Source organism: Epinephelus fuscoguttatus, linkage group LG4, assembly GCF_011397635.1.
Source record: "Epinephelus fuscoguttatus linkage group LG4, E.fuscoguttatus.final_Chr_v1".
NCBI lineage: Eukaryota > Metazoa > Chordata > Actinopteri > Perciformes > Serranidae > Epinephelus > Epinephelus fuscoguttatus.
This window is the reverse complement of record NC_064755.1, coordinates 27,549,611-27,562,645: the sequence shown is the minus strand read 5'-3', so window position 1 is coordinate 27,562,645 and position 13,035 is coordinate 27,549,611. Positions and strand designations below refer to the sequence as shown.

The 13,035-nt window shown below is 42.8% G+C and overlaps 2 protein-coding genes across 2 annotated transcripts; both read right to left on the bottom strand.

The window, feature by feature from the left end:
* Positions 1 to 161: 161 nt before the first annotated feature.
* rapsn (receptor-associated protein of the synapse, 43kD) lies at positions 162 to 7,722 on the bottom strand. The gene is made up of 8 exons (XM_049575238.1): positions 7,042 to 7,722; positions 6,115 to 6,453; positions 5,267 to 5,425; positions 4,417 to 4,515; positions 4,157 to 4,279; positions 3,985 to 4,038; positions 2,675 to 2,874; positions 162 to 2,578 (listed from the first exon to the last, which is right to left on the bottom strand). Exons 1-8 carry the CDS (start codon positions 7,264 to 7,266, stop codon positions 2,506 to 2,508), a joined length of 1,272 nt encoding a protein of 423 aa, XP_049431195.1. The 5' UTR covers positions 7,267 to 7,722; the 3' UTR covers positions 162 to 2,505.
* Positions 7,723 to 8,510: 788 nt separating this feature from the next.
* kbtbd4 (kelch repeat and BTB (POZ) domain containing 4) lies at positions 8,511 to 12,684 on the bottom strand. Its single transcript, XM_049575262.1, has 5 exons — positions 12,615 to 12,684; positions 10,545 to 11,019; positions 10,332 to 10,473; positions 10,052 to 10,158; positions 8,511 to 9,939 (listed from the first exon to the last, which is right to left on the bottom strand). Exons 2-5 carry the CDS (start codon positions 11,004 to 11,006, stop codon positions 9,079 to 9,081), a joined length of 1,572 nt encoding a protein of 523 aa, XP_049431219.1. The 5' UTR covers positions 11,007 to 11,019; positions 12,615 to 12,684; the 3' UTR covers positions 8,511 to 9,078.
* Positions 12,685 to 13,035: the final 351 nt, after the last annotated feature.

Below are 13,035 nucleotides of genomic sequence, written 5' to 3'. Positions count from 1 at the left end.
TCAATGCTGACAAACTAGTACGACTGGTTAAAATACACATCACATATTCCCCATACTACATGTTTAAACCTGTCAAGTCATGGTGGCAGACTGACATTCACTTTCAATTTGAAAACTTAGGCCATTTACATAGAGACAATGTAAAAAAACAAACCCAAACATTTACTTTCGATGCACTTTATTCTCCACAATGAAATGTTTCCATATTCGACACAGTAACATGGTTTGACTCAATGCATAAATATATTAACAATGCATTCTAGTCAGACTCTAAATCATGGTTATATCAACATGATGCCTAGAAAAACATAACAATTCTACATGTACTTAAATGTGGTGTTATTACTGCATTAATCCTCTAAGGAGGGCAAAGCTCAGAGGCAAAAACAGAGGTAGTTTAAACTGTTAAACGTTGAGTGGCTGTACTGTCAGAGAAGTCTTCTTTTACACCCCAGAACCAAGAATAACAAGTGTAGATGACATCTATGCTTTACAACATGTTTACAGTTTCTATACTATGGGTAAACAGACAGTGAATCAACAGTATTTTGGATGCTGAGACCTAAAACAGGAAGCAGGTGATGTTCAGACGTAGTGATGTGTGAGAAAGGTAAGTGCTTGTGCAGTAAAAGTTATTGTGCTGGTCTTTCTCTCTTCATGCTGCCAACTAGTGTTGCCAAAATATACATTTATCCATATATATATATATATATATATATATATATATCTGGAACAGCTTTAATACTCATTTTCCGCACTACTCATACATGGGTACCAACTTTCTTGCTGCTGTTCTCTGCTACTAAGAAAATTAATCGTTGCCTTGTGATATTTATCTTTTAATAAGCATTTTAAATTTCATGCCCTCAATGTCCATTTTTATTTCGTATCAAAAACTCGTATTGAATATGGATATTTTCAAGGTATTGCATCAAAGTTAGGAATTCGAGCACTGTGACAACCCTGTTGTTTCCTGCTCACATGTATGATGAGAGAAGACAAAATACTTAATATTTTAAAGTTACAGTATTGTGTGTAGTCCTTAAATTTGATAAAAATAAGTTCATGGCCTCTTTGCTTGAATTTTGAATGTTTCAAAAAGGGTTGACAGTATTTTTTTTTTTTAATCATTTTATCCTCACAGCAACAACAATTTATCTTGTTTTGACCATACAACTGAATTCCTGTGTCTCAAATCAATGTTTTAAAAGAATATTTTTGTAAACTACAGTCCTGCTAAAAAGAAATTTAGTAGGAGTTTTGGAGGAAAACCTACTGTAAATGAAAAACCTCGTTACAGCCACGATGACTTTAATTGACGTGGCTTTTTTTTTCATTAAAATGAACAAATATATAAGGAATATGAATCATAAAAGCCACTTAATATTAAGAAATACTATGATAAACAATTCCGAAATAAGTAAATACAGTTACAGATACATAATGTGATGTAATCCTTCATTGCTGGGCATTGTAAATAAAACATGCAACATGTAATAGCTCCCTCGAAACCGCCTTAAAATTACAATACCTCTGCCTCCAGTTAATCAATATTTACATATGACTTCAAAACACTACATTAAAACATACTGCATTGATCTCCTGTAAATAATTATCTGACAAGTGTGTGATTGGTCAAATAAGATCCTTTCATAATAGGTTTCCTTCTCAGCAATATTTGTCCTTAAATCGCCACAGAATTATATTGATGTCAGACTTAAGAGTTAAACATCGATACACAAGGAATTTCTCTGAACACAGTTTGTGTTGATCCGGCTCTTTAGTCTCTGTGATAAGTAACAAAAAAAAAAGAAACAGCTGCGTGAATCTGTTCTGTAAAGACATACTAGTTTTGAATGGTTAAGAGATTTTAGCTCGTCTTTAGGTTTTACAAAACACCTCAAATACAGTAACTCAAACGTTCAAAACAAATTAACATAAGAATAGTATGTACAATAATAAATATACCATGTATGAAATCAGTTAAACTCTGAAATGGCTCTGTGTTCTGATACAAAAAAAAATCAGAGAACTGTTAAAGAAAAATTGGATGTTGTGTAAAAGGTAATATCAGAATTTGAACAACAAACCCTGTGACTAAGATCACCGACGATCATCTTGACTTTACGAAACAATTCTAATGCATAAAATAGCAAATAGAAGTTATAAACGCTCTTCGGACAGTCGTTCTTCCTCAAGACTTAAAAGGCCAGTCGTCAGAGACAACGTAGGTTCTTTCTTCTTCAGCTTATGATAAAATGTAACACTGTCACTTAAACCTCCTCCGTCAGCTGTGACTCAGACGGGTGCCTTGATTGTGTCCTCAGAGCCGCACTCTGCGACACCCAGGGTTCAGTTCAGCGTCCTCTTCACAGAGCAGTGAATCATTTACTCCTCAAACATCTTCAGCACATCTCGAGGCTGCCTGCTTCTCTCAGATCAGTCAGGAGCCAGTGAGGCTTTGCGCTGTGTCTGCAGATCCAACGCACAAACGCAGTCTCACAATCACACAAATCCAGGCTTCATGGAGGACTTGAAACATTTAGGACAGCCCTTCGTCCCGTTTGTCTGCAGACACCTGAGAGGATGAAACAGTGTCAACAGTTTTATCTGTCATTAAAATAAAGAAAAACACATATTAACTTCTGTCTCTTTGTGTAATCAAAACACTCACTTGAGATGGAAAATGTGGGAACAGGGTAAGGCCTGCAGTTTTTGGTCCCTGTCCCCGATGGACTCTCCACACATGCCGCAGTAGAGCTCCAGCTCCTCGACACACTGCAGGAACTTCACCACCTGCTCTCTGAGCTCCTCCTGCTGCCCTCGGCTCCGATAAATCCCCTCACTCAGGCAGTGCACCTTCAGCGTACACAGCTTAACACACAAATCAGGCAAAAGACAATGAGACAAGTGTAACAATTACCATAAAACTTCAGTTAGTAGCCCAGGCTATTATTTGCTTAAATCCCTGAACTCAAGAGGCCTATATTTTGGACAGGCCTTTTATTCCTTTTACACAAAACTGTTGCTCAGCAAAGATCAGGAAATATGATCAAACTCTCTTTCTGAACTAGTGTGAATATTACTTGTATGAAAATTAGGCTTTAAATAACATATCAATTATGTGTTATGTTACGACACTTATTTCACGGCACACAGCATACTGGCACAGCACTTCACTCTGCTAAAACAATACTCATTACTTGGATTAATTTTTATCAAACACACTTCTGCTACTTTTGATTGGTGGACAGCTTCAGACGAAGGGAGTCACCCCTTATTTTTTTTATCATGCAGGTAAATCTGAATGACTTATTGACAAAAGTTTAAACATTTATATTTTTATGTGCGATCTAAGCGGCTAACTAATGTTAGCTCAAGTGGGTAGTCAACAATGAGGTTTTACACACCCAAAGAACTTCTATAAAAATGAACTGCTTGGCAACCAGACCAGGCCTCTAAATGACACAAAATGTGTAACTACTCTACTAGCTACACATTTTGAAAAATAAAGGCCTGTCTCAAGGCCAGTTCCTTCTAAGGGACGGGACGTTTAATTGAAGTTCTACAGTATTTAATTTTTGAAGTACTTCCTGATTAATTCTGTCAACCAACTCCTCAACTGAATGACTAATAGTTGCAATTACATCTGGGCGATACTGACAGCATCTTTTGTAGAGTTAACTACTGGTGCTTTCACAAAATATTTACACACTGGGATCTGTGATAAATGATCATCAGTATTGTGGATATAATGACTGAGTGAGTGAAGGAAACTATTAGAACAGATACAACAGTCTGGTAAGTTTGGAAAATTACATCACTTCACTGTAATGCAGCCTTTAAAACAAAAACACAACTTATGACACTATGATCTAAGACGATATCTCCAGTTTCATATCAACATATTTGTATGATATCGATACATTGCCCTACTGTAGTTGCAGCTCTACTTGTACTTGTGTCCTGTGTATCATCAGTTACCTTGTTTCCCATCCCATCCGCCAATTCCTGAGCTCGCTGCAAAGAATCAAGCGCCTGGAAAATAAGCAGTGAGGCAGGGCGTGTCATAGTTGACACAAAAGTATTTTCATGAGCAACAATAAAGTCGAAAAGACTGTGATGTCTGAAGTGACATTTATATAATGATAGGTACCTTGTCATATTCTTTCTGCAGAAGCCAACACTTTGCAACTCCCAGGTAGACGTGTGACTGTCCGAGACGGTTTCCTATCTCAGTCATGATAGCAAGTGCAGACTCATAGCGAGGGAATGCTTTCTGCGTGCATGAAGAGAAATAACAAAATGAAGCTCCACATATAGATGCCACAGCAACAAGAAAAAAGTGACTAAGTATTTGAAAGGTTCTGTGTGAAAGACAAAATGGAGGAGCATGCACAAACAGTGACACCTTACATCAACGTCACGCCTGCAGCGATGTATGTCTGCAAAGTTTAGTAAGCACAGAGCCTGCAGAGGACGGTCACCGTGCTGCAAGGCGATCTTCATAGACTCCTGTTGAAGTGTAAGACGGAGGTTTTAGAGGAGAAAGGAATTCATCTGAGCGCCTCAACTGTGATGAAACCACCAACTGCTGAAATGTACTGATGGGAAATCAGTGTGGATAATTTGGAAACTGGACTTTCATGCTAGTCAGGTTCATCATCACCAGATACATTTCAAACTGTATTTTATTAGACTACTTTTACAACTGGCATTCAGTTATCTCATTTATCAGCTTCAGTATATTTTCAAATAAATCAGACCGAGACGTGATGAAGAACGTGAGACGTTGTTGTTTCACCTTTAGGACTCCTCTTGTACTCTGGTATTCTAAACACGACAACATGTGTAACTTGTTTGTCTAAATGTGTTTGGCAAATGTAATAAATCTGAAATGCATCCTGCTGTCTTGTTACTTTACTTTTGCACTCCAAGGCAATGACATCAAGTTATTTTTCACCCTCGGTACATAATTAGAACAGGGTGAAGACTAAAGCCACCCTCTTCATTAACACTTTAAACCAGCGCCTCTGTGAGCATATTTTTGTCGAGGTCTGAGGCCCCATACGACAGAACAACTGGGGCCTGCACCTGTCGGCTGCACAACATCTACTGTATGTGCAGCTTCGACGTCGGGGGGGATGGCAACTTGGTGAGGAAACAAAAACTGTGACATTCTCCACAAGTTATGCAGGTTTGTCTTTGTGGGGCTGAGTGACGTCTCAGGGGATTGTAATCGTGTTGGACGGTTATAAGACAATACCTCACAGCACTCCATGGCATCTGGCAGGCGCTCCAGTTTCCTGTAGGCGACAGACATGTGGTACTGACTCATGGCTCGATACTTGAGGCTCCAACCCTTGCCGTAGTCATTGACAAGCTCAGCTGCTTTGCAGGGGAAGAACAAGGCTTTCTCATAGTCCTGTTGGCAGAGGTTATTGATGAGTAAGACCTCCGATGTCCAATTATTGCCCACATATGGCAGCATCTTAGTCAAACGTCCTATTTAGATACTACTGACACGGACATTCTGGTTCGTAATCCCCTTTTTATGACGATTCAACATTCAACGCCCAAAAGACCCTTTCAAAAAATTAGCAGTTTTGATAAATGTGTCTCGGGTATTATTAGCAGACGTATTATGTTTTCTTCCATGAAATAATGTGACATAAAGTGCATTCTTCAAATGCCACTTCATCACAATCCCATTGAAACCTATCCTCCCCAGGAAGCCGAGGGATTACTCTTACAAATCTCTGATGTCAAGGGTACTACATACACCCCGCCAGCCAGCCTGCTCACTCTGCCATGGTTTCACAATGCCCAGTACCTCGTGAGCTAATCATTGATGATGTTAGTTTGGATGCTCTGCAGTGTTATCATACTCCACAAACACATAGGCAACGTCAGTACTGATTGTGTCATCAAGTCACACATGCAATCTAATCAACAGTTTACCCAAATGATCTGTGACTATCAGAAAGGGAAAGGTTCCTTTTCAGACCCCTTGTCTATAATTTGTCATATAATAAAGACATTTACTCAAAGGGTGATGCTGAGCAAAGACTACAAGGACAGAACAATCAAATCTCATTAACTTATAAAAACTACCTTAAGATGGATGTAGATGTTTCCCAGACTGCAGCAGACCCTGCACTCCAGCATCTTGTCGTCGTTGTTGTGTGCGTAGCGCAGGGCCTTCTCGTAGCTCTCTAAAGCTTTCTGGAAGACGCTGAGGCCCAGGAAGGCGTTGCCCATGCTAAGACATACCTGGCCGTTGAGCTGCAGGCTGACCGTGGTGCCCTGCATGTTTAAGCAGGTCTTACAGTAGGACACCGTTTTCTGGAAGTCGCACAGCTTCTCGTTGCTGCGCGCCAAGTTCAGGTAGCCCTCCGTCAGGTAGTCTGGGTCCTCCATTTCTCTGGCTGTGTCGATTTGATCGAGAGCGTACTGCGAAGAGACAGTGAGAGTGAGGAGATGGAAAACTTATTGTAAATACATCCATATGAACAAGGAGAAATGATATGATATATTTATTCACAAACATGAGGCCTCTACTTTATCACGTCCTCATGAAAGCGGGGTGAAAGAGAGTAGGCGCTGCTTGAGTAAAGATGGTTATGTCAACAAGACACCCCACACTGATACTCGGGTTGCAGGGCACTTATTTACTCTGCATCGTGTGGAAGCCACAAATTAACCCATGCTTCTCAAGATCACTGTAAATGGAACCGAGAGGGCGACCTTTGACCTCTTCTTGTTCAATAGTCACTTGGACAGTGTAGAAATGTTAAAATGCAACTACAGCACAAACTCTGCCACTCCTGAGCGGACATGACGACATATAAAATTGATGGGATATTCAGTTACACACACAGACACGCACATACAAAGTGCAGATTGCATAACCCAAGATATGATCACACTGTAGTAAAAATGAGAGAAATGTCTTGGATTATCTAAACCAAATGACACCACTGATATTTAGAGTAGAACACAGAAGTTAAGTTACTCTGTGCAGTTCTCCTGGAGGCTTACCTTGAGCATATCTTTGTATTTTCCCATCTCTGAGTGAGCCGTGATCAGGCACCCCAACACCCGAAACTTCCCCCCAGGATCTGAGGTCTTCTCCAGCACTTTTATCCAGACATGCAGGGCTTTGTCTGTCTGATTGGACTGATACAACCTCAGGCCCTTCTCTATCTGCTGCTTGGTTTGGTCCTGGCCCATCTCTGGTGCAAGGCGCCTCATAAAAATATTCATTCGTTTAGGCCATGCAATTTCAGTGAGGCAGCAAGAAAGTAGATCCTTGCCATGCACAGAACAACTCCAAAGAAGATCCCTTGAAGATGATCCTCCGTGAGGGTTGCTGCCAGAAGGCCTACCAGATCCCGCTCTCTCAGCTCCGGCTGTGCTGAGATGGAGAGGAAACTGGATCCGCCAAAGTAAAACGGCAACACACCAAGACCATTATCGCCAGTCGCTTCGTGGAGAGCCGGAGAGCCGGAAAAATACCTTCCCCATTTAACCCTGCAGTGATCCCCTCTCACCATCAAGTGTTCAGAAATTCTCCCACCGATTTCCGCTTGAAAAATGCCAAAGAAACACGTTTCCCGGTGGAGTGCTCGCAGTGATATCCCAGAATATCTACTCCCTCCACACCCCAGCGAAAGGAATTCTCAGCACCCCTGTGTCCAACCCCCTCCACCTTCCTCCTACTGCTGGCGCTACAGCAGATGGCCTTGTCACTCTAGACCATGTGTCCCTTCAGGAATTCTGTCCTGCCCTCAGCAAGCAGTCCCAAGGTCACTACAGCTCCTAGCGATCTACCTTCGCACTAAACCTCATTCGCTGACACTGGACTACACATTTTTACATCTCAACCCTGCGGAGCAATAAACACACACTGACCTCACCTGAGTGTCACATGTGGGACTGTGAGCTGTGATACGGGGGCTATAAACAGGGCCATTGCCCAACATTAAGGGACTGCATGTCAGATGGTGCTTGTAGTGGCCGTCAGTTCCTATTGGGAGTTCTTATGGAGACGCATATGTGCCCCCAGAAACCCCCACCCCTCATCTTGGCGTCAGCAACTGATGCTTAGAATAGTTCACAAAGTCTGACATGTTACTGGGCTTGGGTTTCAGCTGCGCAGCCTCCTACAACACATCAATGGGATCAAAGTTTTGGCCTCTCTGTAGTAGCTTTCTCTCCTTCGACTCCCCTTTTCCTCCCCCAAGGACAAAACAGGCACCTTTACCACCTCGCCATTCACAAGATGCATTACCAGTCCAAAGATAAATACTGTTAGGAGTTATGTCTTTGTTGTGGCAAAGCTTTCAATAGCGACGTGAAAACAAAACGTGTCATTTATAAATGCATCCCTGCACAACTGCAAGAATGAAAGATCCTAAACCTCTGGGAATAAGCGTAGTATTAACAGTGAGAGATACTTGATGCATAAAGACGAAAGGGACGTAAATAAGAGATCAGACAGCGACAGATTTTAGCTACAGCGATATATATTTAACATTTCTGTTAACAGTTTAACATGGACATCAAAAAATACAATCTCAAGACAAGAAAGTGTGAAAAATTGAAAAGTTAGAAAACATCCTCCATTATCATGTTTATGCATTTCAAATTTGACATCTGAGGATATTCACCTACAACATCATGACACACGTGTTCACGTACAATATACCGAAGGATGTTTCATGTTCAGCAAAGTTCTTACACTGAAGTTGTTCATGCGTGTCAATAAAACAAGCAGTGCACAGGAAACAATGTCGTTTAGTTCATCACTGGTCACAGCATCACTACAATTTGTTTGACTTGTCAGCTAAAGGGATCCACAATGAGACACATTGGAATAATAGAAGCAAGTGATGCACACCGCTGAACTGTTTGTACTGGTCTGAATGGAATGAGTGACACAGAAACCAGCTGAGTGAATACATTTAGAGCACAGCAGGTCTCCTCACAGGATGTCTGAATGGTGAAGTCATCGTAAGTTATCCAACAGTCTTCCCTGATTGTTTGTGGCGGCTGTGTGAACACCCAAAGGACAGTTTAGGCCAAAACAAACTGCCAGTTTGTGAGGAGGATTTTTATACCTCTGATAACGGAGACGACAGACGTGGCCGGGTTAAACTTTAACGTGTTTGCGTCCCCTTTCTTACATTTGTCCCTGAAGACGTATATGCAGCCGTTACAGCTGGCCACCTTCCACAGTGAAGGGACGCAGCTCCACACCTCAGGGAAGCGCAGGCGGGTGAAGCTCTCCAGCAGAGGGTTGTAGCACACCAGGGAGTCTCCCTCTGCTACGATGAAGATCACGTCCATGTGGACCGCAGCGTGCATGCAGCCTGCAAAAGGCAGCATGTAGGGTTTGATCTGGCACTTCTGGGAGGCGGTGTCAAAGCACTGAATCAGTCGTGATGGCTTAGTAAAAAAGTCCATGTCATTCTCCTCCCCTCCGAGCAGGTAGATGGTACCGCCCAGGTTAACACCAGCAGCCCCGGACACTGCACTGTCCAGCTGGCTGGTTTCTGTCCACATGTTGTCCTTCACTGTGTAGTAGATGACGGCGTTAGAGAGCGTGTCCTGTAACGTCTTACCTCCTAGTGAGTAGATAGCGTCCTCTGTAGAGACAGAGACCATGGTGTGGTGGAGGCGGTCTCTGGGCAGTGGGGCGCAGCGTTCCCAGTCCATGGTGTGCATGTTGCACTTCCACATCCGGCGAGGGATGGACCCGCCCACCACATACAGGTCACCTCCGTGTTTACAGGCTGCGGTGATCTGATGGCATAAACTGTTCTGGCCGCTCACGCTGATCGCGTCATCCTCGTCACAGTGAAGTGACACGGCCAGGGAGTGAGTCCGTGTCTCCTCTTTACCAATCAGGTAAATGTGGACGTTCTCACCAATTTCCTGAACAAGATGAAGAAATATCAGACATCAGAGATACAAACAGTTACAACAAAGGTAAAATGAGGGCGCCCTTTTTAAAAATATTTTTCAGCTCAAGATGAGAGAATGTCACCTTCAGATTTTCTTGGAGGATAGAAGAGAACTCCTCTCTCTCCACCTTGTTGTGGTTTATCCACGACTCAATGGCCACTGTTGGATTCTGGGAGCTCGGAACGCCATCTGAACACAAACAAACCCTTAGAATATTACATAAACAACAAAGTAATATAAATAATAATACAGCACATGGCTTAAAGTAAACTGAAAAACTCTATTTCAGACGTCATCACAGACAGATAGGACACCATGGCACATGCTACAAGGAAGTCAACTGATTGAGAGACAGATGATACCTTTGATAATGTCCAAGAGCAAACAGAGAGGCAGATTAAGAAATTCTTCTGCCTGATGCAGCTGGGCCAGGTGGATTTTAGCACAATGCTTGGCTGCAGTATACAACTCTTGGTCACTGTGTCTGTCTGCAAGCCACATCACCTGGACAAAAACAGATAATTATTAAACTGATACTACACATTTATGACTAAGTCGCAGAAACAGCAAATCACCTGCAGGCAGTTCTTGACCTCTACCGTCCGCGAGAGGAAGCGGGAGCATTCCTCAAACAGTGCAGTCAGCTGGTACATATCTGCCATCTCATAGGTGTCCTGAAGCTCCTCAACCCTCAGTTTAATCGTGCCGTGATAGATGTAGTCAATCAGCAGCTGAAAGACAGTGGCGCTGACATCCTTCAGCTCTATAGAGCGGTTGTGGGACTCTTTGAGGTTGGAGGTGAACATGGAGCGGAAGAAACTGCTCTGTGCTGAGAGCACAAGCCGGTGCAGGTGAAACTCTTTGCTGTCCACGGTGATGGTGACATCAGCAAACAGGCCGTCCTCCAGACACAGGTCCATGATGCTTTTCACTACACGGCTGGAGTGGGAGCGGTCGGTGAAGGTGTATCCCAGGAAGTAGTTCTCCTCTCCAACAGAGCCCCCGACACTGAGGCCCCCATCCTCGCTGGAATCCATCTTTGCTGCTCACCTGACAGAGTCAACAAAAAACATAGCATCATTTTACACCAATTTATATAATATGTCTGGCTAAAACTAATGCACTCTACTACAAAATCCTGCCTTCATTAAGTTATAATGTTCAGTAGAGAAGGGTTGATTATAGCCTTACAATGGAGGCCAATACAGATGTTGATACTGTAGTGTTTACTACTATGATATACACTGATCCACCAAAACATTAAAGCCACTGGCGGGTGAAGAGAATAGCATTGCCGCAAAGTTGTGTTAGGGAAACTTAGGTCCTGGCATTCATGTACATGCCGTCTGACACACTCCACCCACCCAAACACAGCTACAGTCCAAGCAATGCCCTCAGCACTCCCCAATGGCAGTGGCCCTCCCAGCCGACACTGTGCCATGCCACAATGCAAACACTGCTCAGGAATGGCCCAAGGAATGTCACAAAGAGCTCAAGGCATCAACCTGGCCTCCAAATTCCCCAGACCCCAATCTAAATGAGCATTTGTGGGATGTTGCAGTACCCCAGAGGTACCCCCGATCCAAAGTAGGGCCTCCTTGGATCAGACTTGGCTCTGATCTGTCAAGGGATGACACGGGGGGGTGTCCTGTGGTGTTTGACATCGGGATGTTAGTGGCAGATGCTCTGAATCCAGTGCGATATGAGATGGGGAATTTAGAGGCCAGGTCGACACCTTGAGCTCTTTGTCACATTCCTCGGGCCATTCCTGGGCAGTTTTGCAGTGTGGCATGGCACATTTTATGCTGGGAGGACCACTGCCATCAGGGAGTGCCGTTGCCATGAGGGGGAGTACTTGGTCTACAACGGCATTTGGGTGGTTGGACCGAGTCAGGTGGCATCCACATGAGTGCTAGGATCCTGCAGAGCACTGCATTGTAACAAAATCATCAATGTTATTCACTTCACCTGAATGGGACATTTTGAAAGTGTGTCAGTGGTCTTTAGTAATGGTAACAGTCAAACAGTCAAAAAATTTTTGATACTCATCAGCTGAATATCCCTTTAATTTCGACACTGATTGAACTTTATGGTTGTTCTGGAGACTGTCTTTTGTGGTGCTGTTAAATTGTACTGCGTTATACTGAATGGTGTTTCTAAACATAAGCCCACCTCATTTAGTTCAACTATGAGACACTAAATAAAGTCTCCAACAGCACCATACAGTTAAACACACCTCACCTATAACCCTCATAGAGGTTATAGGACTGTTACATTAACGTTAGACTGTATTAGTTTTAGCTAATCTTGTGAAATGAGTATATATTGTTATAATATCCAAAACACAGAGGCTGCTGCTTAACGGCTTGGTAATATTGCTATTAAAATGCACTTCTGAAACACGTTTTTAGGTGTTAATGTCACCGGTTCATACACAGATGAGGGTGCAGTGCCTGAGAAGCTAACGCTAGCTCTGTTGTTATGATTAGCTAGCGTTAGCAACCACAGCAGCTAGCTAGCTGGCTAACGTTCCCTCGACTGACAGTTCAACAGTGATATCCTGGAGGCAGAGTTATAATCAGGACTGTAAACGAGACAAGAGAGTCGTAACGCTTTGAAAGTGACAAGTAAACAGTCGTGTTTACCTTTATCGCCACTACTTTATCATGCAGGAGCAGCTGAACTCTTCACCGGAAGTAAATAAACCTTTTCATGACACGAGTCTCTGGTATGAACTGATGGTGCTGCCTCCTGGTGGCGGAGCTCTGGTACTGCAGGTACTCTTTTTCTGTTTATGTAAATAAAGCTGTAAAACACTAAGCTCACAAGGTACAGTTTGTCAAAAATATTAAATATGTATTTTGAAGAGAGAGAAGTCACTTAAGTAGATTGGACAGTTTGCTAATTACTTAATATCTTACATAGTAATTTACTCCAGGGGATGTTGTAATACACACTGTCACAGTGTGCAGCAAATGCATGAGGTAAGGCTATATTCATGGGCGTACATTTAAAGGCAGACGAAGGGGAAACATCCCCCTCAACATCTAGAACATGTGCATTTAT